Source organism: Pongo abelii, chromosome 1 (genome assembly GCF_028885655.2).
Source record: "Pongo abelii isolate AG06213 chromosome 1, NHGRI_mPonAbe1-v2.0_pri, whole genome shotgun sequence".
Lineage (NCBI taxonomy): Eukaryota > Metazoa > Chordata > Mammalia > Primates > Hominidae > Pongo > Pongo abelii.
Genome location: NC_071985.2, coordinates 96,324,969 through 96,348,443, shown reverse-complemented (window position 1 = coordinate 96,348,443; position 23,475 = coordinate 96,324,969). Strand labels below are relative to the sequence as shown.

Genomic DNA, 23,475 nt, shown 5'->3' with positions numbered 1-23,475 from the left:
TCTCAGTTCACTGCAACTTCCTCCTCCCAGGTTCAAGCAATTCTCCTGCCTCAGCCTCCCGAGTAGCTGGACCTACAGGTGTGCACCACCACACCCGGCTAATTTTTGTATTTTTAGTAGAGACGGGGTTTTCCCATGTTGGCCAGGCTGGTCTCGGACTACTGACCTCAGGTGATCTGCCTGCCTTGGGCTCCCAAAGTGTGGAATTACAGGCGTGAGCCACCACCCGCGCCTATCCCTGATTTAAGCGTCCTAAATGGTGCTTTATTACTTGCTCATTTGTTACAAGGAAAAGAAAATTGGGGCAGTGGAGGCTGACGAAGTAGGTTCCTGCTCTCTAAACTGTTGCCTCATGATTATGCTTTCTTGATCTCATCTCAATTCCTAGGCCACTGCAGAACAAATTAGACTTGCACAGATGATTTCGGACCATAATGATGCTGACTTTGAGGAGAAGGTGAAACAAGTGAGTGTGTCACTAATTTACGGTACACTATGAGAAAAGATACCAGGATTAAGGCATAATCAAATACCATAGATGGGTGCCAGGATACTTTCTACTATAGGTATTGAAAGAATTTTGAACTGAAATATAATAGGTCAGGCCAATAAATAAGTGCTTTCATTCTCTAATTTATTGTAGCCCTTTGTTTTTTTTTTTTTTTTTTTTTTTTTTTTTTTTTAGGTGAAGTCTCACTTTGTCACCCAGGCTGGAGTGCAGTGGCATGATCTTGGCTCATTGCAGCTTCTGCCTCCCGAGTTCAAGCGATTCTCGTGCTTCAGCCTCCCGAGTAGTTGGGATTACAGGTGCTTGCCACCACACCTGGCTAATTTTTTGTATTTTTAGTAGAGATGGGGTTTCACCATGTTGGCCAGGCTGGTCTTGAACTCCTGACCTCAAGTGATCTGCCTGCCTCAGCCTCCCAAAGTGCTGGGATTACAGATGTGAGCCACTGCGCCCAGCCTATTGTAGCCCTTTGGATAGATACTTTGTTTGGAAATTTTATGTTAATTTTAACCTCTTGCCTGTTGCTGATGCCATTTTGTAGAAACTGAGCAGTTGTGGATATAGGAAATGTGGAAATTCATGCTGAAGCCTGTGTGTTTCAGAGTTTGATTCTGTGTTTGATGCTTAATTGCTTTGTAAATACTTTAGACCTCATCCCTGAACCACAGATGTTAATATTTGGCTTTTGGAAATAGAATACCAAAATTCTACATGTTTACCTTTTTGGTGGGGGTTGGGGGGGTGGTTCTGGAAAACCTGCTAGGCAGATTCTACATCCTTTTTCTTTCTTTCTTTTTTTTTTTTTTTATTTTTTTTATTTTGAGACGGAGTCTTGCTCTGTGGCCCAGGCTAGAGTGCAGTGGTGCAATCTCAGCTCACTGCAACCTCCGCCTCCTGGGTTCAAGCGATTCTCCTGCCCCAGCCTCCCAAGTAGCTAGGATTACAGGTGCCCGCCACCACGCCCAGCTAATTTTTGTATTTTTAGTAGAGACAGGGTTTCACCATGTTGGTCAGGCTGGTCTCAAACTCCTGACCTCAGGTGATCTGCCCACCTCAGCCTCGCAAAGTGCTGGGATTATAGGCATGAGCCACCGTGCCCAGCCCTCATCTTTTGCTTTTTAAACTTGTTTTTTTCAAACTCAACTGATAGCGTTTCCCTTCACCTAGTTTCCTTTCATTGGGAGTGTGAGCATAAGCCTGTTCATGATGGTTGCTGTTTTTTCTCTTTCAGTTGATTGATATTACAGGCAAGAACCAGGATGAATGTGTGATTGCTTTGCATGACTGCAATGGAGATGTCAACAGAGCTATCAATGTTCTTCTGGAAGGAAACCCAGACACGGTAGAGTGCTTATAGAGTGTTCTAGGGCATGGATCCTCAATTGGGAGGCTAGTAATATTCTAAAAGTAGCAAGTGGCAACACACCTTAAAGCAGAGCACCTTTTTCTCAAAGTAAAGTTGGGAACTTTCTTGGAGATTGTTCACCACAGGTTATAAATACTTAAAATTTATGTGTACTACATCCTTTTTATGAGGATAATGCTCATAGGAGAAAACAGTGAAATCAGTCTCTGCTAACTGGCCTGGAATAAATTATTTATTCCAGGCTAGTGACTGTTTTCAGGCTGTGGGGTTAGGCTGAATTAGAGGTACGATTTGATAGCCTTGGATATTGCTGTTGAACAAAGTCACACACTATACTTAATTCTGTTTTTTTTTTCTTTTTATTTTATTTTATTTATTTTGCATATTTGATTCTGAATTCAGGACATTCCCCTCAATATCAGCTTCGCATTGCACGCTACTGTTCATTGCCTGAACTTATTCCTGTTGAGGTAGCAGAGAAACAAGCTTTGTAGCCTGCTGACCATCCCTGGAGATGATAGGGGATATCTTGGAGGATCTCTTGCCCTGGAATTTAGACAAGTCACTTTCACTTCTCCTTCCCACTTCATGAGAATTCTGTTTTTGTGCTTGTCTTATGTTTGTACCAAATTGTAATCCTCTGACTGCCTTATTAATCTTTAGAATGTTCCTGCAATGCTTACTAGAGAAATTTTGTTTTTTTAATGAGCAGTGTATTATTGTTATTATTATTTTGAGCCAGGTCTTACTCTGTGGCCCTGGCTGGAGTGCACTGACATGCTGCAACCTCCTCGTCCTGGGCTTAGGTGATCCTCCCACTTCAGCCTCCTGAGTAGCTGGGACCACAGGCATGGGCCACCATGTCCAGCTGATTTTCCTATTTTTATTAGAGCCAGGGTTTCTCCATGTTGCTCAGGCTAATTTCGAACTCCTGGGCTCAAGCGAGCTGCCCGCCTCGTCCTCCCAAAGTGCTGGGATTATGGGCATGAGCCACCGCACCTGGCCTAGTGTATTATTTTGAAATCATTTTCATTTATTGGGTCTTATACCAGGGCTCTTTGGTTGGAATAGATACCAAAATTCATCCTTAGAGATAACTTTTTTTTTTTCTTAAGTCAGAGTCTTGCTCTTGTTGCCCAGGGTGGAGTGCACTGGTGCGAACCTGCTCTCTGCAACCTCCACCTCCCAGGTTCAAGTGATCCTGTGCCTCAGCCTCCAGAGTAGCTGGGATTACAGGCATTCACCACCATACCCGGCTAATTTTTTTTTTTGAGACGGAGTCTCTCTCTGTCTCCCAGGCCGGAGTACATCTCGGCTCACTGCAAACTCCGCCTCCTGGGTTCAAGCAATTCTCAAGCCTCAGCTTCCCTAGTAGCTGGGACTACAGGCATGCACCACCATGCCTGGCTAATTTTTTGTATTTTAGTGGAGACAGTGTTTCACTATGTTGCCCAGGGTGGTCTTGAACTCCTGAGCTCAGTCAATCCTCCTGCCTTGGCCTTCCAAAGTGTTAGGATTACAGGTGTGAGCCATGGAACCTGGCCTCAGATACAACAACTTTCTGATACTACAGAGTCACTCCAGCTAACTGCAGGAGGTTTGTCAATTTCTTTGAGACAATGGGAAATAATAATGGAAAACTTTTAAAAACAGTTGAATTTAAATTGGTGGGTTTTTTCTTCAAAAGTGTTATCCTGGATTAAATTTTACACTGTTGACCTTATTTGAATATTTACTGTCTGGCCAGTCAAGATATGCTTTTGATTTGTTTTGGGTTTACTCTAGAATAATTGTCTCCAGATTTTATGGGAGGAATCAGGTGGGGCTATTTATGTTTTTTTAAAAGTCTGAATGTTTTTTCGCAAATCACATTTTATCTTACCTTCCAGCATCTTCTGTCTAGTGCTATAAGGCTGATGTTACACAGTATCAAAAAAGAAAATAAGCTGGAGAATATAGGTTTATGTTACGAATAAACTAGCTACTAGTGAAACCAATGGGAAGCAAAGTCAGCTGCCAGGGATGTTGGATGTATTTGGGTGGGTGAGATCATTTCAGAAAACTGAAGTCACCTTTGGGAAGATAATAGTAATTCTTTCTCCTGACCCATCTTGTGCCAGCAGCAGATGTGCATACAGAGGAGGGAGAAAGGTTACGGTTTCCTGAAACTTGCCAGGTTTTGAGACAGTAGCATAAATTCTAAAAGCTGTTTTGAGTCTAGCTTCCAGAGTGTTCCTGGTGTATATTTAGCTACAGGGTTGTTCTAACTTACTGTGAGCATAAAATGACCCACTAACTGTAATGTGTAATAGGCTTGGGTTGGAAGAGTAGGCAGCAACAAACTGCCAAGTCTTGGGTAGGTAATCTTTTTAAAACAAATGAATTAAGAGATGGGGTCTTGCCTAGTCACCCAGGCTGGAGTGCAGTAGCATGATCACTGCAGCCATGAACACCTGGGCTCAAGCAATCCTCCCACCTCAGCCTCTTTAGTAGCTGGGACAACAGGTGTGCGCCACCACACCTGGCTTTTTTTTTTTTTTTTTTTTTTTTTTTGAGATGGAGTCTTGCTCTGTTGCCCAGGCTGGAGTGCAATGGTGAGATCTCGGCTCACTGCAGCCTCTGCCTCCTGGGCTCAAGCAATTTTCTCACCTCAGCCTCCCAAGCAGCTAGGGCCACAGGTGTGTGCCGCTGCACCTGGCTAATTTTGGTATGTTTAGTAGAGACAGGGTTTTGCCATGTTGCCTAGGATGGTCTCAAACTCCTGGCCTCAAGTGATCCACCCTCCTGGGCCTCGGAAAGTGCTGGGATTATAGGTGTGAGCCACCATCCCCGGCCTTGTTTTCTATTTCTATGAATTTGGCTGTTTTAGATATCTCATGTAAGTGAAATCATGTAATATTTGACCTTGTGTGTCTAACTTACTTCACTTAGCATAATGTTTCAAGGTTCATCCATATTGTGGCATGGGTCAGAATTTCATTCCTTTTTAAGGCTAATATTCCGTTGTACATATATGTGGCGTTTTCTTTACTCATCAGTGGACACTTGGAATTATCTGGAAGTTGTAGACATAATACTTGATACCCTTAAGTTCTTCAACATGCTTCCCTTAAAGGAGGATACTCTTTTACATTACCGTAATATTATCAATCCTGATAAGGTTAATAATTTTATATTATTTAGTATTCAGCGCATATTCTGAAAGTGATTAGATATTAGGTAGCTGTTACTGAGCACTAGAGCCATGATTGAGTTTGATGGTAAGATAATAAAGATCTGAGGCTGTGCACGGTGGCTCACGCCTGTAATCCCAGCACTTTGGGAGGCCATGGTGGGTGGATCACAAGGTCAAGAGATTGAGGCCATCCTGGCCAACATGGTGAAACCCCATCTCAACTAAAAATGCAAAAATTAGCTGGGCCTGGTGGCGCCCTATAGTCCCAGTTGCTTGGGAGGCTGAGGCAGGAGAATCACTTCAACCCAGGAGGCGGAGGTTGCAGTGAGCCGAGATCGCACCACTGCACTCCAGCCTGGTGACAAAGCGAGACTAAGTTTCCAAAAAAAAAAAAAAGAAATCTGATAGTGTTGGTGTTTGTCCTGGAAGTTCCATTTGTACAGGTTTTTTGCAAAAATATGTGTAAATCAAGGTATGCATTTTTTTAAAAAACTTTTAAGTTTACAATGCTCATTTTCCTGAGGAAGAGTGTTTTGTAAGGGTGTTAAGCTTATTTTCCTTACCACAGACTTTCCCTCTTGCAATTAGGAATGTATCATAGATACATATTTTTCACTGGGGAAAGTTAAATTGGCTGATACCAATTTAGGAAATATAAGGAGAACACTGCAAGTAAAACCTGGATGGAAGGCTTTCTATAATCAGTATCTCTTGGGGTCAGGGCTGCGACTGTTGTTTGGTCTTCTTTTATTTTTATTTTTATATACTTTTTGAGACAGGGTCTTGCTCTGTCACCTAGACTGAGTATAGTCGCATAACCACGACTCACTGCAGCCTCAACCTCCTGGGCTCAAGTGATCATTCTGCCTCAGCCTTCAAGTAGTTTGGGTGACAGGAGTGTACCACCACACTTGGCTAATTTTTAAATTTTTAGTAGAGACCAGAGTCTCATTTGGTTGCCTAGGCTGGTCTCGGACTCCTGGCCTGAAACGATCCTCCTGCCTTGACCTCCCGACCTCCCAAAGTGCTGAGGTTATAGGTGTGAGCCACCACACCCAGCCTTACTTTTTTTTCTTTTTTCTTTTTCTTTTTTTTTTTTTTTTTTGAGACGGAGACTCCTCTGTCACCCAGGCTGGAGTGCAATGGCAGGATCTCAGCTTACTGCAACCTCCGCCTCCTGGGTTCAAGGGATTCTCCTGCCCCAGTCTCCCGAGTAGCGGGGATTACAGGCGCCTGCCACCACGCCCAGCTAATCTTTTGTATTTTTGGTAGAGATAGGGTTTCACTGTGTTGGCCAGGCTGTTCTCAAACTCTTGACCTCAGGCAATCCACCCGTGAGTCACCGCGCCCGGCCCTTTTTTTTCTTTGAGACGGAATCTTGCTCTGTGGCCCAGGCTAGAGTGCAGTGGTGTGGTGAGATCTTGCGTCATTGCAACCTCCACCTCCCAGGTTCAAGCAGTTCTCCTGGTTCAGCCTCCTGAGTAGCTGGGATTACAGGTGCGCACCACCACATCTGGCTAATTTTTGTATTTTTAGTAGAGACGGGGTTTCACCGTGTTGGCCAGGCTGGTCTCGAACTCCTGACCTCGTGATCTGCCCGCCTTGGCCTCCCAAAGTGCTGGGATTACAGGTGTGAGCCACTGCGCCTGGCCACCCAGCCTGATCTTTTAAATGAAATTGCTGTGTGTGTGTGTTTGTGTGTGTGTCTGTAGGTAGGTAGCTATAGTTGTTTTCCTCCTAAATTTATGGGTGAGATTAGAGAATGTGCCCAAGAGTAGGGGCTGCTCATTCATTCTGAATTCATAGGTAACTTTTAGAAACATTTTGGTTTTTGCTTTATTTGGTATGAATGATGCTATAAAAAGTTGTGGGTCACTGACTCCGAAGGAAATTAGTTTTTTTTTTTTTAGCCCAGGAAATAACACTTGAAAGATAGGGACCAATAACTTGGTCCTTTGACTAATATGCTAAGTGACTGAATTAGATAGAGGTCTTTGTAAACCTCTTGGAAGTGATCCCTGCAATCTGTTTCCTATAAGTACCTTCCCTACAAAAAAGGCTTTATGGCTGGGCTTGGTGGCTCACGTCTGTAATCCCAGCACTTTGGGCACAGTGGCTCACATCTGTCATCCCAGCCCTTTAAGAAGCCGAGGTGGGTGGACCACCTGCGGTCAGGAGTTTGAGAGACCAGCCTGGCCAATGTGGTGAAACCCTGTCTTTACTAAAAATACAAAAATTAGCTGGGCATGGTGTCGTGTGCCTGTAATCCCAGCTACTCGAGAGACTGAGGCACGAGAACAGCTTGAACCTGGGAGGCAGAGGTTGCGGTGAGCCAAGATCACACCACTGCACTCCAGCCTGGGCAACAGAGCGAGACTCTGTCTCAAAAAAAATAAATAAATAAATAAAAATAAATAAAAAAGAAAGGACTTTACTTTTGGTAGTGATATGTATAAAATATTTAAACAGAAGTAAAAGCAAACTAATGGAAGTGTTTTAGACATGGATGCTGAGTGGAGAATGGTTAAGTCAATCAGTCGTCCCAGCTTTCACCTCTAGTGTCCTGATAGCACTCCATATTGATTAGATATGAATGCTCTACCCTTCTATAGCATTCCTGGGAGATGGTCGGGAAGAAGAAGGGAGTCTCAGGCCAGAAGGATGGTGGCCAGACGGAATCCAATGAGGAAGGCAAAGAAAATCGAGACCGGGACAGAGACTATAGTCGGCGACGTGGTGGGCCACCAAGACGGGGGAGAGGTGCCAGCCGTGGACGAGAGTGTATGCATGGGGCTTTATCAAAACCAGCTGTGGGTCAGTAATGTCTAGACTCTAGGGATGTGCCAGGGCCCTGCTAGTCAGGACCCAGGAACCATAATATTATCCTTTTGCTTTTCTTGCCATCATCTGTTCTGAGACCTTGACATCTCTTGCATGTGGCCTTTTCTACCAACTGCCACCAGTCTGGCATGAGATTACCCTGTAGTCATTTATAAAGTTAAATTTGACTTGCAGCTCTCCATTAAGGCACATTACCATTCCCTGAGTAACATGTTCCCATCCTTCCAGCTCATTTTCTCTTCGTTGTTTTTTAAATTCCCAATACCATATTACATACCATTTATATATTTGTATATATCCTGTTGACTGTGCTCTGGCCATCTGTGGCTTTTTTGTTGTTGTTTTAATTTTTATTTTTATTTCAGTTCGAGGTCAGGAAAATGGATTGGATGGCACCAAGAGTGGAGGGCCTTCTGGAAGAGGAACAGAAAGAGGCAGAAGGGGCCGTGGCCGAGGCAGAGGTGATCAGTTTGTTGGGGGATGATATTGGGGGCAGGTTACTGTTTATTCATTAATGGTCTGCTTTATTTTTTTTTTGTTAGAGGTAGTCTCACTCTCACCCAGGCCAGAGTGCAGTGGCACAGTCATAGCTCACTGCAGCCTCAGACTCCTGGGCTCAAGTGATCCTCCTGCCTCAGCCTGCCTAGTAGCTAAGACTACAGGTGGCCGCCAGTATGCCTGGCTAATTTTTTTTGAGATGGAGTCTTGCACTGTCACCCAGGCTGGAGTGCAGTGGCGCGAACTTGGCTCACTGCAACCTCTGCCTCCCGGGTTCAAGCGATTCTTCTGCCTCAGTCTCCCAAATAGCTGGGATTACAAGCGTGCGCCACTACGCCCAGCTAATTTTTGTATTTTTAGTAGAGACGGGCTTTCACCACATTGGCCAGGCTGGTCTCGAACTCCTGACCTCAAGTGATGCGCCTGCCTCGCTAATTTTTAAATGCTTTTGTAGAGATGGAGTCTCAATGTGTTGCCCAGGGTGGTCTCAAACTCCTGGCTTCAAGAGATCTTCCTGCTTGGCCTCTCAAAGTGCTGAAGTTATAGGTGTGAGACACAGCACTTGGCTCCAGAGTCTACTTTGTTTAAAAGCAAATTAACATGAAGTCTAGTTAATTAATTCCTGAGGTGTCATGCATGTACTAGAAATTGCAGAAGGGGAGAGTGAGAAAGAAGGTAGATGTCATTTCCTCTAGTCTTTATTGCTAGTATTGTATTTGCTTGAGGACATGGTAGTCTGAGCAGCAAAAGAAAAATCCCTCAACAGTAATGATTGTCCTACTCTATTACTGATGTGTAACATGGAACAGAGAGAAAGAACATCTGATAGTATCAACCACTTTTTATTCCAGAGCTGCCTCAGCTGGCAGGGTAGTTTTTTGTATTTTTGAGGCAAGGTTTCACTGTCACCCAGGCTGGAGTGCAGTAGTGTGGTCTCAGCTCACTGCAGCCTCTGCCTCCTGGGCTCAAGTGATCCTCCTGCCTCAGCCTCCCAAGGAGCTGGGACTATAGGTGTGTGCCACCACACTCAGTAAATTATTGTACTTTTTATAGAGATAGGGTTTTGCTCTATTGCCTAGGCTTGGCTCGAACTTCTGGATGCAACCAATCCGCCCGCCCTCAGCCTTTCAAAGTGCTGGGATTACCACTGGGAGCCACTGTGCCTGCCTGGCAAGGAAGTTTTATATCAACTTCTAAAATACATCTCTCTTTTTTTCTCGTTCGTTCTTTAGGTGGCTCTGGTAGGCGAGGAGGAAGGTTTTCTGCTCAAGGAATGGGGTAAGTTTCATTGATCTAGTGTCTTAATTTTTTTTCCCTTAAAAATTACTGTAGGCAGCCTTAACCAAAATGATCAGAATGATTTCTAGACTGTATGGTCAGAAAGATGTGGGGACTTAGGGCTCATTTCTTAGGGATAAACCTTTACCACCTGGATCATTACCTATATTTTATATATCTTTATTTGAATCAGTATACCTGTTCTTTTCTCAGAATATCTTAGATATATGTTGAGATTATACCATGAAATTTTGGGTAGAGTGATAAGTGAGAAAAAGTAGATGACACACAGGATTATAGAATGGGGCCATGATAGATTTGTACTAGGAAGGATGCAGTCAAGATTTTGATTCTTTGAGTTAATATTTGCCAAAGCTGCTTAGAGGTCAGAGACTCTTTTAAGTTTTATTTTTTCCAGAACCTTTAACCCAGCTGATTATGCAGAGCCAGCCAATACTGATGATAACTATGGCAATAGTAGCGGCAATACGTGGAACAACACTGGCCACTTTGAACCAGATGATGGGACAAGTGAGTGACCATTTATCATTCATTTCTTGTCTCTGGGAATCTAAGGAAATAGTTTTTTCTGGTTATAGTTACATTAAAACATGGAGGAATAGTGTTTGGTTATGGAGATAGGGTGAGAAAGGGCTGGCAGTTGTATTACTGTGTGTACTGTTTATGTAACATGCATATGGGCACACTGCGCATGCTATTTCGCTTAATGCTGCTTGATATTGTATGAAATAATCATTATTTATCATTACTTTCCAGATGACAAAACTAAGGCCTAAAGAGAGGTTATAAATTTGCTAGTATTTGAACTCAGCATTGTTTGACCCTGAAAGTCCATGCCCTTTCAATTATACTATGTCACTGCTATTAGGTCCATGTGTATTTTCTAGTGTTTATGTTAGGGTAGCTTTGCCTTTTGAAAAGATAGCCAGAATTAATCAAGCCACTGCTTGTAAAGATGAACAAGGCCTAGAATCAAAGTCCACACTATCCATTTATTTGTTTTATGTTACCGAGATAAGAATATCCTTTTTTTCCCTTTATTTTTGGGACACATCAGTATCTGAACAAGAAGATTTCGAAATCTCTCTAGCCTTTCTGGTGCCCCGTTGAACACCCTTCTTGGTGTGATGGAGTATTCAGGGTTTGAATATGATTACTTTTTTGTTAACTGACTTTGGTGCCTGCGTCTGGGCTGGATATAAATGTTTAAGGATATGTTAAGCTGTGTTATACACCTAAGATGTGTTTGGGGGCGGTTACGTGTGCCACTTTTAATAAGAGCAGTTCATTTTAGTAAGAAAACTCTGGAGTGCTTTCTTGAACAGCTGCCTCATTCTGGCTGAGCTAACACATGAGAGCCTAAGGCTTTTTTTCCTCTTACAAAGGGGGATGAGTAGGGCCTGAAATGTTTGACTCCTTACCTGTTTAAATTTGCCTTGTCACCTTTCACAGATACGTAATCTTTGGGCCTTTAGGAGAGCCTTTGGCACAAATAGCTTCTCACCTTTTTCCTACAGTATATTATTCCTGAGACTCTGAATGTCGTCTGCTTTTTGTTCGCCAAGTTGCTGTCTTATAAATTCATTTTTAACACATTTCATGGGTGGAGGCTGAAGTTGAGTTACAAGATAGGTATCTTTGAATTTCTGCATCGTTTAGTTACGAAATGTCCTGTTATATTTTAACTGACTATACTTTGGAGGCATTAGAACTGTTCTTCATTCATCTCTTGATGGCTTTGTAGAGGCAGTGGTAGCAGTCTCAATAACAAATAAGTTACTGTTTTTGAGCTGTAGCTTAGCTTATTCCTGGGTATTTGGCTTTTTATCTTTGGCAGGTAAGATGGCGGAAGTTGAAAAGTTTGTTTTTAGTTGTGAATAGAAATTCAGGCATGGGGTCCCAGTCCTTAGCCTTAGCTGTCTTCAGTAAGGATCTGGTTGGGAAAACAGTGAAAGGTAGTGTGTGTGTTAATTTCTACTGAGTAGAAAAGGGAGCAGATGTGGAAGGCTGGAATTGGAAATCTGATTTGTGGCTGAATGTGATGCCACTATCATCTCGTTAGTGTGAAAGTGTTAGTTATAGCTTCATGAATTCCCATTGTCGTTAATTTTTTTTCTTTTCTTTTTTTCTTTTTTGAGACAGAGTCTTGCCCTGTCACTCAGGCTGGAGTGCAGTGGTGCGATCTTGGCTCACTACAGCTTCTGCCTCCTGAGTTCAAGCTATTCTCATGTCTCAGCCTCCTGAGTAGCTGGGACTACAGGTGCACGCCACCATGCCTGGCTAATTTTTGTATTTTTAGTGGAGATGGGGTTTTACCATGTTGGCTAGGCTGGTCTCAAACTCCTGACCTCAAGTGATCCACCTGTCTTGGCCTCCCAAAGTGCTGGGATTACAGGTGTGAGCCACCACGCCTGGCCGTTGTTAATTTCATGATATGAACATACCTTCATGCATGGTCTCTTTTTGTGTTTTCCTGATAGCAAACTTCAGCTTCCCCTTTAAATTAAAAAAATAAATCCAAACCTACCTTTAAAATATCCACAGGTACAATGGGGATTATGTATTGGGGCAGACTTTCTCATTTACAAGCAAAATTTCACTGGTTGTTTTTTCTTTTCTTTTTTTTTTTTTGTTTCAGGACTTGATTTCATTGGGATTGAGGGGTCAAATTATCCCCCAAAATTTGAGACTGCTCCTGGTATGATACATCCAGGTGCCTAACTGCCCCGGATATTTTTGTAGATTTTTCTATGTTTCTGCTTTTTCTCTTTCTGCCTTTTTCTCTCATTTTTCTGTGTCCACTTTTCTTTCTGGTCATTTAATGAATATTTGACAGTTACACTGATTGCTTTCTGCTAGTGGAATAGAAACCCTAGTCTGCTGTTTAGAGCATTTCCATCTATTCTGTTCCTTAATGCTTCCTCAGATCTCTCTCTTCCTCAGCCATGACTGTATATCCTGAATAGGAACATATCAGTTAGGTGATTGTGTATAAGTGCTAATGCAACTTGGGTTCCATCGAGCCAGGTTAAGATGGATGTCAATGAGAAGAAAGTGTGGTGTCAATGAGAAGAAAGTGTGGTATCAATGAAGAAGGAGAAAAGAATGTGGTTTGTAACTTGTCTGTACTGAGATTGGACTTTGGTTTCGAGAATATTGTCATCATTAAGTGGTTTGGGATTTCCCTGGTGCAATTTTAGTATTTTTCTGGGAAAGTCTTTACAATGAATATATTTTCCTCTAAGAAAGAAGATTTTTGCATTATTAAATGTTTAGAAGAATTTTAGACGGGCTTTGTATTAGAATACTTCTAATGTGGTGTTAGAATACTTCTCTTCAGTGGGGCAGCATCTGAATGTCAGACTTTTCATTTCATTCTTATAAGCTTTTTCCAGTAGGAAGGAACGATTGAAGAGTTATTTAATATATATTATTCTAGCAAGAAAATAAGGGTGCTCTTGTCCCTTCTTCAGACAGATTCTTGTTTTTACTGTGCCTTTGGCTGAAAGGAAGAATCCTGGTTCTCATTAGAAATTCTCACCCTTATTTTTTAAGAAAGGGCATTTTTTTTTTCTGAAAATATATGTATACATGAAGCACAAAAAAGGAATGTGGAAGGTGGTTTGATTGCTTTTGGATTTCTCCAGTAGAAACTGTATCCCATCTTCGGTATTACCAACAAATACAAGGAGAGTGTATACTCCTATTGTCTGTGCCATGACCATAGCAGGTCAGATTTCAAGTTCTATATGAGTAAGGTTAGGACAGTAACTATGATTCATACTTGATTTTTCAGTCTTGTTCATTGTCTTTTGAAGAGAACAGCTCTATAGGGGCTTTTCTTATATAGTTAAACCAATAAGATCTATAAACTTGACTTCTGCTGAGTATGCATTTTTAATCTAATTCTCATAGCAGATAGTTTTCAGTGCCCTCAGTTCGGGTTTAAAACCCACCCTTCTTCACTGCTCTTTCACTAACCATTATGTGGTAACCATTTGTGTTTCTCTATCAGTGCTGCTATCCTTCTTCAGACTGCCTGCAGTATTTTTTGTCTTATACTAGATAAATAGGTGTAGTTTGCATGTTATGGTTTAAATTGGCTGCTGCCATTTCACTGAATTGACCACTAAATCAACCTGAGGGCCTTAAAGATATTGCTTCGAGCATTGGGTGGTTGTCTGTCTGCCCCCCCAACCCCCATCCCTGCCTTGTAACAAAAACTGAAAGTAGCTATGAAATCATAATCTTATTAAAACCCTGGTACTCTGAGGTATCCCTTTCTAAAGAGTCTTTCCTTACCTTTGAAGCCCAAGAATTTTTTTTGTTTTGTTTTGTTTTGTTTTTTGTTTTTGTTTGTTTTGAGATGGAGTTTCACTCTTGTTGCTCAGGCTGGAGTGCAATGGCGCGATCTCAGCTCACCGCAACCTCCACCTCCCAGGTTTAAGCCATTCTTTTGCCTCAGCCTCCCGAGTAGCTGGGATTACAGGCATGCGCCACCACGCCCAGCTAATTTTGTATTTTTAGTTAGAGACAGGGTTTCTCCATGGTGGTCAGGGTGGTCTCGAACTCCCTACCTCAAGTGATCCACCCACCTTGGCCTCTCAAAGTATTAGGATTATAGGTGTGAGCCACCGCGCCTGGCCTTATGATTACTAAATTTTAGTCATACTTTTGGCTGCCAAAAAAATTAATACATTGATGTTTTCTACACATGCTTTGTACTGGCATTTAATAGTGAAGTTACTTCACTATTTTTCTTTATTCTCAGGTGCTTGGAGGACTGCAACAGAGGAGTGGGGGACTGAAGATTGGAATGAAGATGTAGGTATTCCCAGGTCATTCCTCACTAATGCCTTCTATCCCTAAGTGTTGTTTAGGGATAGAAAATGGGTATGTTTCTACCCCTCAAAATTCACCCTTAAGATTCTGACCCAAAACTTTTACATCCAAAATAGTGTTCTGAGCCAGAACATTTCACATATGTTATATGAAGGAGACTGGGCATGAACAGGACTCTGTGGAACCACACTATGGAAAGGGCAAGTGCACTTGTGTAAGTCCAATATCTGATTGTCGGATTTATCCCAGGAAGAGATTGGTGGTTGGGTAGGGCACCAGAAGTGGAGTTAGGCAGGTAGTGCATTGAGTAACAGCTGCTGGTGGTACATGACTACTTGGTGCATTTAAGTATTTGCTATAAGGTCCTGTAATGGATTGGCAGTGGATCCAAAGCGAGTGTTGTGGTACCAAATCCTCAAACTTGTTATCTGGTTGACTCTGGAACCCTTGTATTTATTTGAAGCCCAACTGTATAATTGTGATTGAGATGAATATCTGTAGAATTGGCTATCTGCCAGCTTGACTTAACTTGGAAACCTCATAGATGGGCGGCACGTAAAGAAGCTCTGTGAATTCATTTGAGTACTACCTGAGTAAGAATTTTGCTGATTCCTGGTCACAGTCAAGCTTTTGCTGTGAATTATGGTTTTCAGTTATCATGGATAAACTCTTGTTTTAACATTTTTAATCTATGTACTTTTCTATACTTTCATGTAGTTAGGCAAGACAGCTTTTGTGATAAGAGGAAATGACATGTGAAGACTGTTTTGGTTGCCAGTTCTGGGTTTTTTAAATTTCAGAGGCATCAGCATCACAGGGTGATTATTTTCTATTGTATAATCAATGAACTAGACTGCTTTGTGAAAATGGACAAATTATGTTCCTTTCTGAGATTTGGCTTGTCTGCTTAAGCAACTTTCAGAGAATGATACATGGTGTTGGGCATTGAGGGGAGAGTGGATTTTCTGTGCTTTAGCGATTTTAATCAAGAAATAAAACTGAAACCCAAATCAACTTTTGAATAGTAGGAAAAGTTAATCCCTGCATTTGCTTACGTAAGTTTGATGCCTTAATAGTGGAAGGACTAGATGTCACAAAGTCAAATATTAAGGCAAAAATAACATCTAGTTAAAACGATCTCCGAAAAAAGCCTTAATTCACCAGCACTTGGGCCCTTACTGCTCAAAAGCTAAAAATGAACTTCTTTTATTTATTTCTTCATCTTGGTTATGATCTTTCTTTGGGAGGGGGGTGGGGCTGTGAAGGGAGTAGTAGAAGACAAATGTGGTTTGGGTAGAGGTGGGAGTTGGGAACTGTAATGGGAAAATATAGAGGGATTTTCTTTTTTCTTTTTTTTTTTTTTTATGTCTAGCATGCCTGTAAGTTCAGTATGCATATGATCAGGTGACTCCACTATATTTTATTGGGTTCCTTGGTTCTACTCTTTCTTTGGCTAAAACTATTGAGCATATATTGAAGGGCTTGAAAGTCAATCCATTCAGGATTCCTCAGGGTAGATAGTTTTCTCTTTATAGGGCTTTCACTTTTTCTTGATGTTGAATTCCCCTTACCTATGCCAAGTTTCTGACTGTAGCATCCCTGACACCAAGAGTGACTAATCCCTCTGTTTTCCAGCTTTCTGAGACCAAGATCTTCACTGCCTCTAACGTGTCTTCAGTGCCTCTGCCTGCGGAGAATGTGACAATCACTGCTGGTCAGAGGCAAGTGTGCAGTAAAATTTAGTACCATTTCTTAAACACATCTGCTGAGATTACTGTAAAGAGGAGTGGCACTGGCCTTTGTAAACTCCCATGGTGTCAATAATAATAATAACCAAATTACGTTACAACATCATTACATTCCTCTTAAGTTGATGGAAAGACTTCTTTTTTTTATTTTTTATTTTTTTTTGGAGACCGAGTCTCACTGTGTTGGCCAGGCTGGAGTGCAGTGGCACGATTTTGGCTCACTGCAACCTTCGCCTCCTGGGCTCAAGCAGTTCTCCTGCCTCAGTCTCCCGAGTAGCTGGGATTACAGGCGTGTGCCACCACGCCTGGCTAATTTTTGTATTTTTAGTAGAGACGGTGTTTCACCATGTTGGCCAGGCTGGTCTCGAACTCCTGACCTCAGGTAATCCGCCCACCTCTGTCTCCCAAAGTGCTGGGATTACAGGCATGAACCACGGCGCCTGGCCAGTTGATGGAGAGACTTCTAAGAGTTAGTACTAGTTAATCTACTGAATTGGAAGTTTATATGTTACAATTTTAAGGTTGATTCTCCCCACAAATAGCACTTCAATTACAAAGATCAGCCTTTCATATCACCAGCATTGAGTATATAACTTGTCTTGAAGTAAGTCAGGGAGAGAAGAGCCAAAAGTGGAAATGTTTTCATTTATTTCTGAATTTTTTAGAGCTGTTCAGTAGTTTCTTCTCCTGTTCTCTGAGCCCACTGAGTATGAGTCGTTTTTTTCCTTTGGATCAGCAGGATCCAGCTAATAAACGTTTTAGAATTTAAGTCTCTAGGGATCAGTGGTAGGAGATACACTCTTCAGGGAATATTTTTAATTCCCTGGAAACCTCTTGGATTTTTTCTAGACCTGGCCCTGATAGCTCAAAAATTCAGTTCTGACATTAACTACCCAGAGTTAATGCAGACCCCACATGTTGAAGACTCAGTTCTACAAGAGTGCCCCAACTTCAGAGGTTCTGCCAGCTAGCTACAAATTTGGGGGTTCCCGTGACCCCATTATCAAGTTTGATAACTCACTAGAATGACTCTGAACTCAGGAGTTTTACTTGCATTACTGTTTTTTTTTTTTTTTTTTTTTTTGAGACGGAGTCTTGCTCTGTCACCCAGGCTGGAGTGCAGTGGCGTGATCTTGGCTCACTGCAACCTTCATCTCTTGAGTTCAAGCCATTTTTCTGCCTCAGCCTCCCTAATATCTGGGATTACAGGCATGCACCACTGTACCCAGCTAATTTTTTATTTTTAGTAGAGGCGGCGTTTCACCATGTTGGCCAGCCTGACCTCAGGTAATCCACCCACCTCAGCCTCCCAAAGTGCTGGGATTACAGGTGTGAGCCACTGCACCTGGCCCATTACTGGTTTATTATAAAGGTACAACTCAGGAACAGCTAAATGGAAGAAATGAGGAGGGCAAGGTATGAATGGGTATGTGGGTGGGGTACACACAACTTCCTTGTCTTCTGCAGGTATCCTGAAGCTCTCCAAATCTTATTGTTATGAGTTTTATTACCTAGGCATGACTGATTAAATCATTGGCCATTGGTGATTGGACTTAATAGCCACCTCCCCTACACCCCTGGAATTTGGTGGGATTGGGAGGGGCTTCTGAAAGTTCCAACACTCTTACTCTGTTGCCCAGGCTGGAGGGCAGTGGCACAATCTTGGCTCACTGCAACCTTCGCCTCCCAGGTTCAAGCGATTCTCCTGCCTCACCCTCCCGAGTAGTTGGGATAGTAGGCACCCGCCACCACGCCAGGCTAATTTTTGTATTTTTAGTAGGGTTTTACCATGTTGGCCAGGCTGGTCTCAAACTCCAGACTTCAAGTATCCACCTGCTTTGGCCTCCCAAAGTGCTGAGTTACAGGTGTGAGCCACTGCGCCCAGCCTTATCTGGTCTTTCTACTGACCAACCCTCATCCTGAAACTATCTGGGGCCCCACCCTGGGCTACCTCATTAGCATAAATTCAGGTATGGTTGAAAGAAGTGTGTTATGAGTAACAAAGGACACTCTCACTTAGGAAATTCTAAATGTTTTAGGAGCTCTGTGCCAGGAACAAGGCAAAGCTCAAGTATATATTATACCACAGGTAACTTTTGAAATTTTACGAAAATTGTGAGAAAAAATACCTCCCAAACTGCCCCTGTTCTAAAGCCATTTGAAGATTCCAGTGTTCTGGTATATGATTTTCTGTTTTAGGAATTGGTAATGACAGATATTCAGTATTAAAATCATGGATAAGTACTTGTAAGTTTTGGCTGAGTTATTGAGCTGCCATGTTAAAACTAGCATTTGAGGCTGGGTGCGGTAGCTCACGCCTGTAATCCCAGCACTTTGGGAGGCCAAGGCAGGTGGATCATGAGGTCAGGAGATGGAGACCATCCTGGCTAACACATGAAACCCTGTCTCTATTAAAAATACAAAACAAAAAAATTAGCCGGGCGTGGTGGCAGGCACCTGTAGTCCCAGCTACAGGCTGAGGCAGGAGAATGGCGTGAACCCAGGAGGCGGAGCTTGCAGTGAGCCGAGATCGCGCCACTGCACTCCAGCCTGGGTGACAGAGCGAGACTTTCTCAAAACAAACAAAAAAAGACTAGCATTTGATATTTCATTAAATTAATAACTTCACTTAAAAAATTAACCATTATTATTGGCAACATCAGTGGAATTCAGCTATATACTGTAGTGACTCTTATGCATCAATTATTTTGGGAAATTTAAGCATTTCAAGGCTTTGTGTTTTAACCCTTTTAGAAGAAGCCCCAGCAAGTGGCTTCATTTGATCTAATTTGATTTGAGTGTTGGGGAATGTTAGCATGTTCAGTCATTATTCATGAAGATCCCTTCCCTTCCCCATTAGAATTGACCTTGCTGTTCTGCTGGGGAAGACACCATCTACAATGGAGAATGATTCATCTAATCTGGATCCGTCTCAGGCTCCTTCTCTGGCCCAGCCTCTGGTGTTCAGTAATTCGAAGCAGACTGCCATATCACAGCCTGCTTCAGGGAACACATTTTCTCATCACAGTATGGTGAGTAGGAAACGTGGTTTATCCTAATCAAACCTTCCTGCTAATCCTAGGACACATACGCAGTTCCTTCCAAAGACAGTCAGGTTCTTGGCAGATGAAGCATCCTGTTGTCTTCTTAAGCAGACTTGGTTGTAGAGATGTTTGAGTTGGGTAATAGGGGGTAGCTCTAAGAGAGGACTTAGTTCTGGACAGACTGAATATTCTTATAAGAATAAGTTAACATCATTTATTGACTAATTGTGCTGAATGAACACCATTTGCCATTACTCTTGAGAGAAAATCAATGACATAAACTTGTCAATACATTTTAATCCTTTTGCAGCCCTCATTAAACTGTGATGGGAGATTGTAGCAGTTCCCCATTTCTTGATGGATCAGAATTGTCTTATATATTTACTTAAACCAGGTATTTGTAGACAAGGCCTCCAGAAACCTATGGTCTTCCCATTTCTGCAACTTACTAGCTGTGTCTCCATTTCTACGTAAATAGGGATAAAAGTGCTAGTCCTTCCCATCTTCCCAAAGGTGGCTATACAAGTGTGGTTTCAGTAGTGGTATTATAAATAACTTAGAACTTATGACACATTACTCGTTGGCTCAGAGCATTTAAAACATCCTAGGTCATTAACTACATCAAAGGAATCATTTAAACTAAACAAAGATGCTGCAAGTACAAGTTTTCTCATAGTCAGTAAATCCTAAAAAGTACTGCTTTTTCTTTTTTTCTCTTTTTCTCTCCTATTTTTTGATGGAGGGATACTAAAGTTGTGAGAGGTAAGCAGACCATGTGTGTGCATATAATTTTATTTTTCCAGTTAGAGTAATTAGTTTAACTAGAAAACTGCCAAGCTAGCTACTAATTCAGAACTCGGTCAGTTTTTAATTGTTGTCTTAAAATGTTTTTTGTGTGTGTTAAGTTAGTAATTTGGTGGTCGATGTCCTGCCACATAGGAAAGGTAACAGGTGAGAAAAGGTGGGAGGAGAAGGGAAATGGAGAGAAGTGTTGGGCTTAAATAGAAAAAGAAGAAAGAAAGTAGGACAAAGGTTGTAAGAAGGTGTGATGAAGATCAAGAAGTAACTACCAACCCTTAAGATAAATGACTGGAAAATGTGATTATGTGATCTATGTCTCTTAATTGCCCTCTTAATGTCTGGAATTGTCAAAATTTACAACAAAATCAGACTTTTGATATCAAAAAGATGTTTTCAGCTGCGGACAGTGACAAGTTCCTGTAGTCTCAGCTACTCTGGAGGCTGAAGTGGGAGGATTGCTTGAGACTAGGAGTTCAAGACTATAGTGAGCTATGAGCTCACCACTGTACTCCAGTCTGGGTGACAATGAAACCCTTTCTCTAAAAAAAAATTTTTTTTAATAAAAATGTCAAAACTAAATATAAATACTATTCTGTTTTTTTGTTGCCTGTACTAATCAATATGTTAGATAATGTAATTTCCTTTCTATTGAGAATAAATGTTAGAGGATTAATTTCACTTAAAATTTAATAGAGCTAAATAACATGGGAGTTTCTTTATATTTTTATGTATAATACAATGAACACTAGGTAATTTTCATTGTTTTTATTTTTTATTTTTTTTTGAGACAGAGTTTCACTCTTGTTGCCTAGGCTGGAATGCAATGGTGCGATCTCGGCTCACCGCAGCCTCTACCTCCTGGGTTCAAGCAATTCTCCTGCCTCAGCCTCCTGAGTAGCTGGGGTTACAGGCGCCTGCCACCACGCTTGCCTAATTTTGTATTTTTAGTAGAGACAGGGTTTCACCATGTTGGTCAGGCTGGTTTAGGACTCCTGACCTAAGGTGATCTGCCCGCCTCAGCCTCCCAAAGTGCTGGGATTACAGGCGTGAGCCACCGCATTCGGCCCAGTGATTACCCTGTAGAACTTGTATGTACATGGAGAAAACAATCAAATCATACTGACTTGCTACTTGATTGTCTAGTGCAGAAGTTGAGATGCCCTTTAACTTTTCCTTTTTGCCTCTGTGCTAGTTATTAGCAGCATCGAGATGAGGCTCCAGTTAATTGTTGTTTCTTTTGAGTTTTTTTAATGAGAAGGGCAAGGACCTTAATGGCCAAAGTAAAATCTTATATTACATTTATGTTAATTGTATTGGTTGATTTAAAAATTCTCGGCCAGGTGTGGTGGCTCACGCCTGTAATCCCAGCACTTTGGGAGGCTGAGGCGGGCAGATCACGAGGTCAGGAGATCGAGACCATCCTGGCTAACACTGTGAAACCCCATCTCTACTAAAAATACAAAAAATTAGCTGGGTGTGGTGGCGGGTGCCTGTAGTCCCAGCTACTCGGGAGGCTGAGGCAGGAGAATGGTGTGAACCTGGGAGGCGGAGCTTGCAGTGAGCTGAGAGAGCACCACTGCACTCCAGCCTGGGCGACAGAGCGAGACTCTGTCTCAAAAAAAAAAAAAAATTATCCAGTCAGCCGAATTTTATCCCTGAGAAGCAGGGAGAAGGAAGTAATGATGATATAAAACTTAAAGTTTTAATGGCTCTCTTTTTTGAGTGATTACTATGTACCATGTGTGTATTAAGTGCTTTAATTTATTTAATCCTCGTACAGCTTTACTTTTATTCCTATTTCCAGATGAGAAAAGTGAGACAAAGAGAGATTAAAAAATAGTTTTTCCAAGCTTACATAGCCAGGATTTCAATCTAAGACAGTCTGACTCTAGGTCCTATACTCTAGTGGACTGTGCTGTATACTCAGCGTGACAGTATTCTTTACTTGCCTGATCTATACTGGCTCTCGGTCTGGATAAGTGTCTTTATAAGAGTAGCTGAATAAGGTTACTGGCTATAGGTTTCTCTCATCTCTTTGTTGATCTACAGGTGAGCATGTTAGGGAAAGGATTTGGTGATGTTGGTGAAGCTAAAGGCGGCAGTACTACGGGCTCCCAGTTCTTGGAGCAATTCAAGACTGCCCAAGCCCTGGCTCAGTTGGCAGCTCAGCATTCTCAGTCTGGAAGCACCACCACCTCCTCTTGGGACATGGGCTCGACGACACAATCCCCATCACTGGTGCAGTATGGTGAGAAGATGGAAAGTGACTTGAATCTTTAAAGCATTGGAGCATTACTGTCAAGAGGCTAGCAGGGGGAGGGGGTGGAGAATGTGTCCTGAAGTAAAGAAAAGGGACAGCTAGTTGGTTACCTTCCCACATGTATTTCCCCTAATCAGATAAACTGAATTCAGGAAGTTGGGGAATAATAAAATTTGAGGCTATATATTTCTCATCACATTTAGAGGCTGGGCATGGTAGCTTACACCTGTAATCTTAGCACTTTGGGAGGCTGAAGTGGGAGGACAGCCTGAGCCTAGGAGTTCAAGAACAGCCTGAGCAACATATCAAGACTCCATTTCTAAAAAAATTGTTTTCAATTAGCTGAGTGCGGTGGTGTGCACCTGTGGTCACAGCTCCTAGGGAGGCTGAGGCAGTAGGATTGCCTGAGCCCAGGAGGTTGAGGTTGCAGTGAGCTGTGTTCGCACCACTGTACATTAGCATGGGCTACAGAGCTAGTGTGAAGCTAGCTTTCCTCAAAAAAAAAAAAAAAAAAAAAAATTTTTTTTTTTAACCATATACATAGTTGTAGTCTTCTGTTGATTGGGGTTTTAATTATTATTATTATTCTCCTTAGATTTATCTTCAGTGCTTGAAAATAACATATTGCCTTCAGGTTCTTAGGCTTAGCCATCTGAAGACCTTATACAGTAAGTCTTCGCTTAATGTCATTGATAGGTTCTTGCGACTTTATGCGAAACCTAAGACAAGGTCTAGTTCTGTCATCCAGACCGGAGTACAGTGGCACTATCTTGGCTCACTCATCTTCCTGGGCTCAAGCAATCCTCCCACCTGAGCCTCCTGAGTAGCTGGGACCACAGGCTTGTACCACTATGCCTGGCTAATTTTTAATTTTTTGTAGAGATGGATTTTCACCATATTGCCTAGGTGTGTCTCTTGGGCTCAAGCAATCTGCTGGTCTTGGCCTCCCAAAGTGATGGGACTGCAGGCATGAGCCACTGCACCTGGCCGTTTTTTTTCCCTCATCAACATTATAATGAAATCATGTTGAAGGAAACAACGTTATGCAAAGATGTGCCATGCCTTGTTTTTGCTTAAAGCCAGTTTCCAAGCA

At 42.1% G+C, this 23,475-nt stretch overlaps 1 protein-coding gene across 50 annotated transcripts in view; it reads left to right on the top strand.

Annotated features, from left to right (window-relative positions):
* The window catches only part of UBAP2L (ubiquitin associated protein 2 like), a 51,418-nt gene that overhangs the window by 6,825 nt on the left and 21,118 nt on the right, over nucleotides 1-23,475 (top strand). For 26 of the 50 annotated variants that reach the window (XM_063717442.1, XM_063717455.1, XM_054552804.2 and 23 more), the window contains exons 3-12: nucleotides 389-466; nucleotides 1,740-1,850; nucleotides 7,662-7,830; nucleotides 8,256-8,351; nucleotides 9,621-9,666; nucleotides 10,085-10,197; nucleotides 14,459-14,511; nucleotides 16,165-16,250; nucleotides 19,138-19,309; nucleotides 22,172-22,370. In XM_063717442.1, the coding sequence (XP_063573512.1) occupies nucleotides 389-466; nucleotides 1,740-1,850; nucleotides 7,662-7,830; nucleotides 8,256-8,351; nucleotides 9,621-9,666; nucleotides 10,085-10,197; nucleotides 14,459-14,511; nucleotides 16,165-16,250; nucleotides 19,138-19,309; nucleotides 22,172-22,370 (1,123 nt within the window). Of the gene's footprint in view, nucleotides 1-388; nucleotides 467-1,739; nucleotides 1,851-7,661; nucleotides 7,864-8,255; nucleotides 8,352-9,620; nucleotides 9,667-10,084; nucleotides 10,198-14,458; nucleotides 14,512-16,164; nucleotides 16,251-19,137; nucleotides 19,310-22,171; nucleotides 22,371-23,475 lie in introns of all 50 variants that reach the window. The other 24 variants (XM_063717418.1, XM_063717434.1, XM_024232982.3 and 21 more) reach the window with 1 other exon arrangement.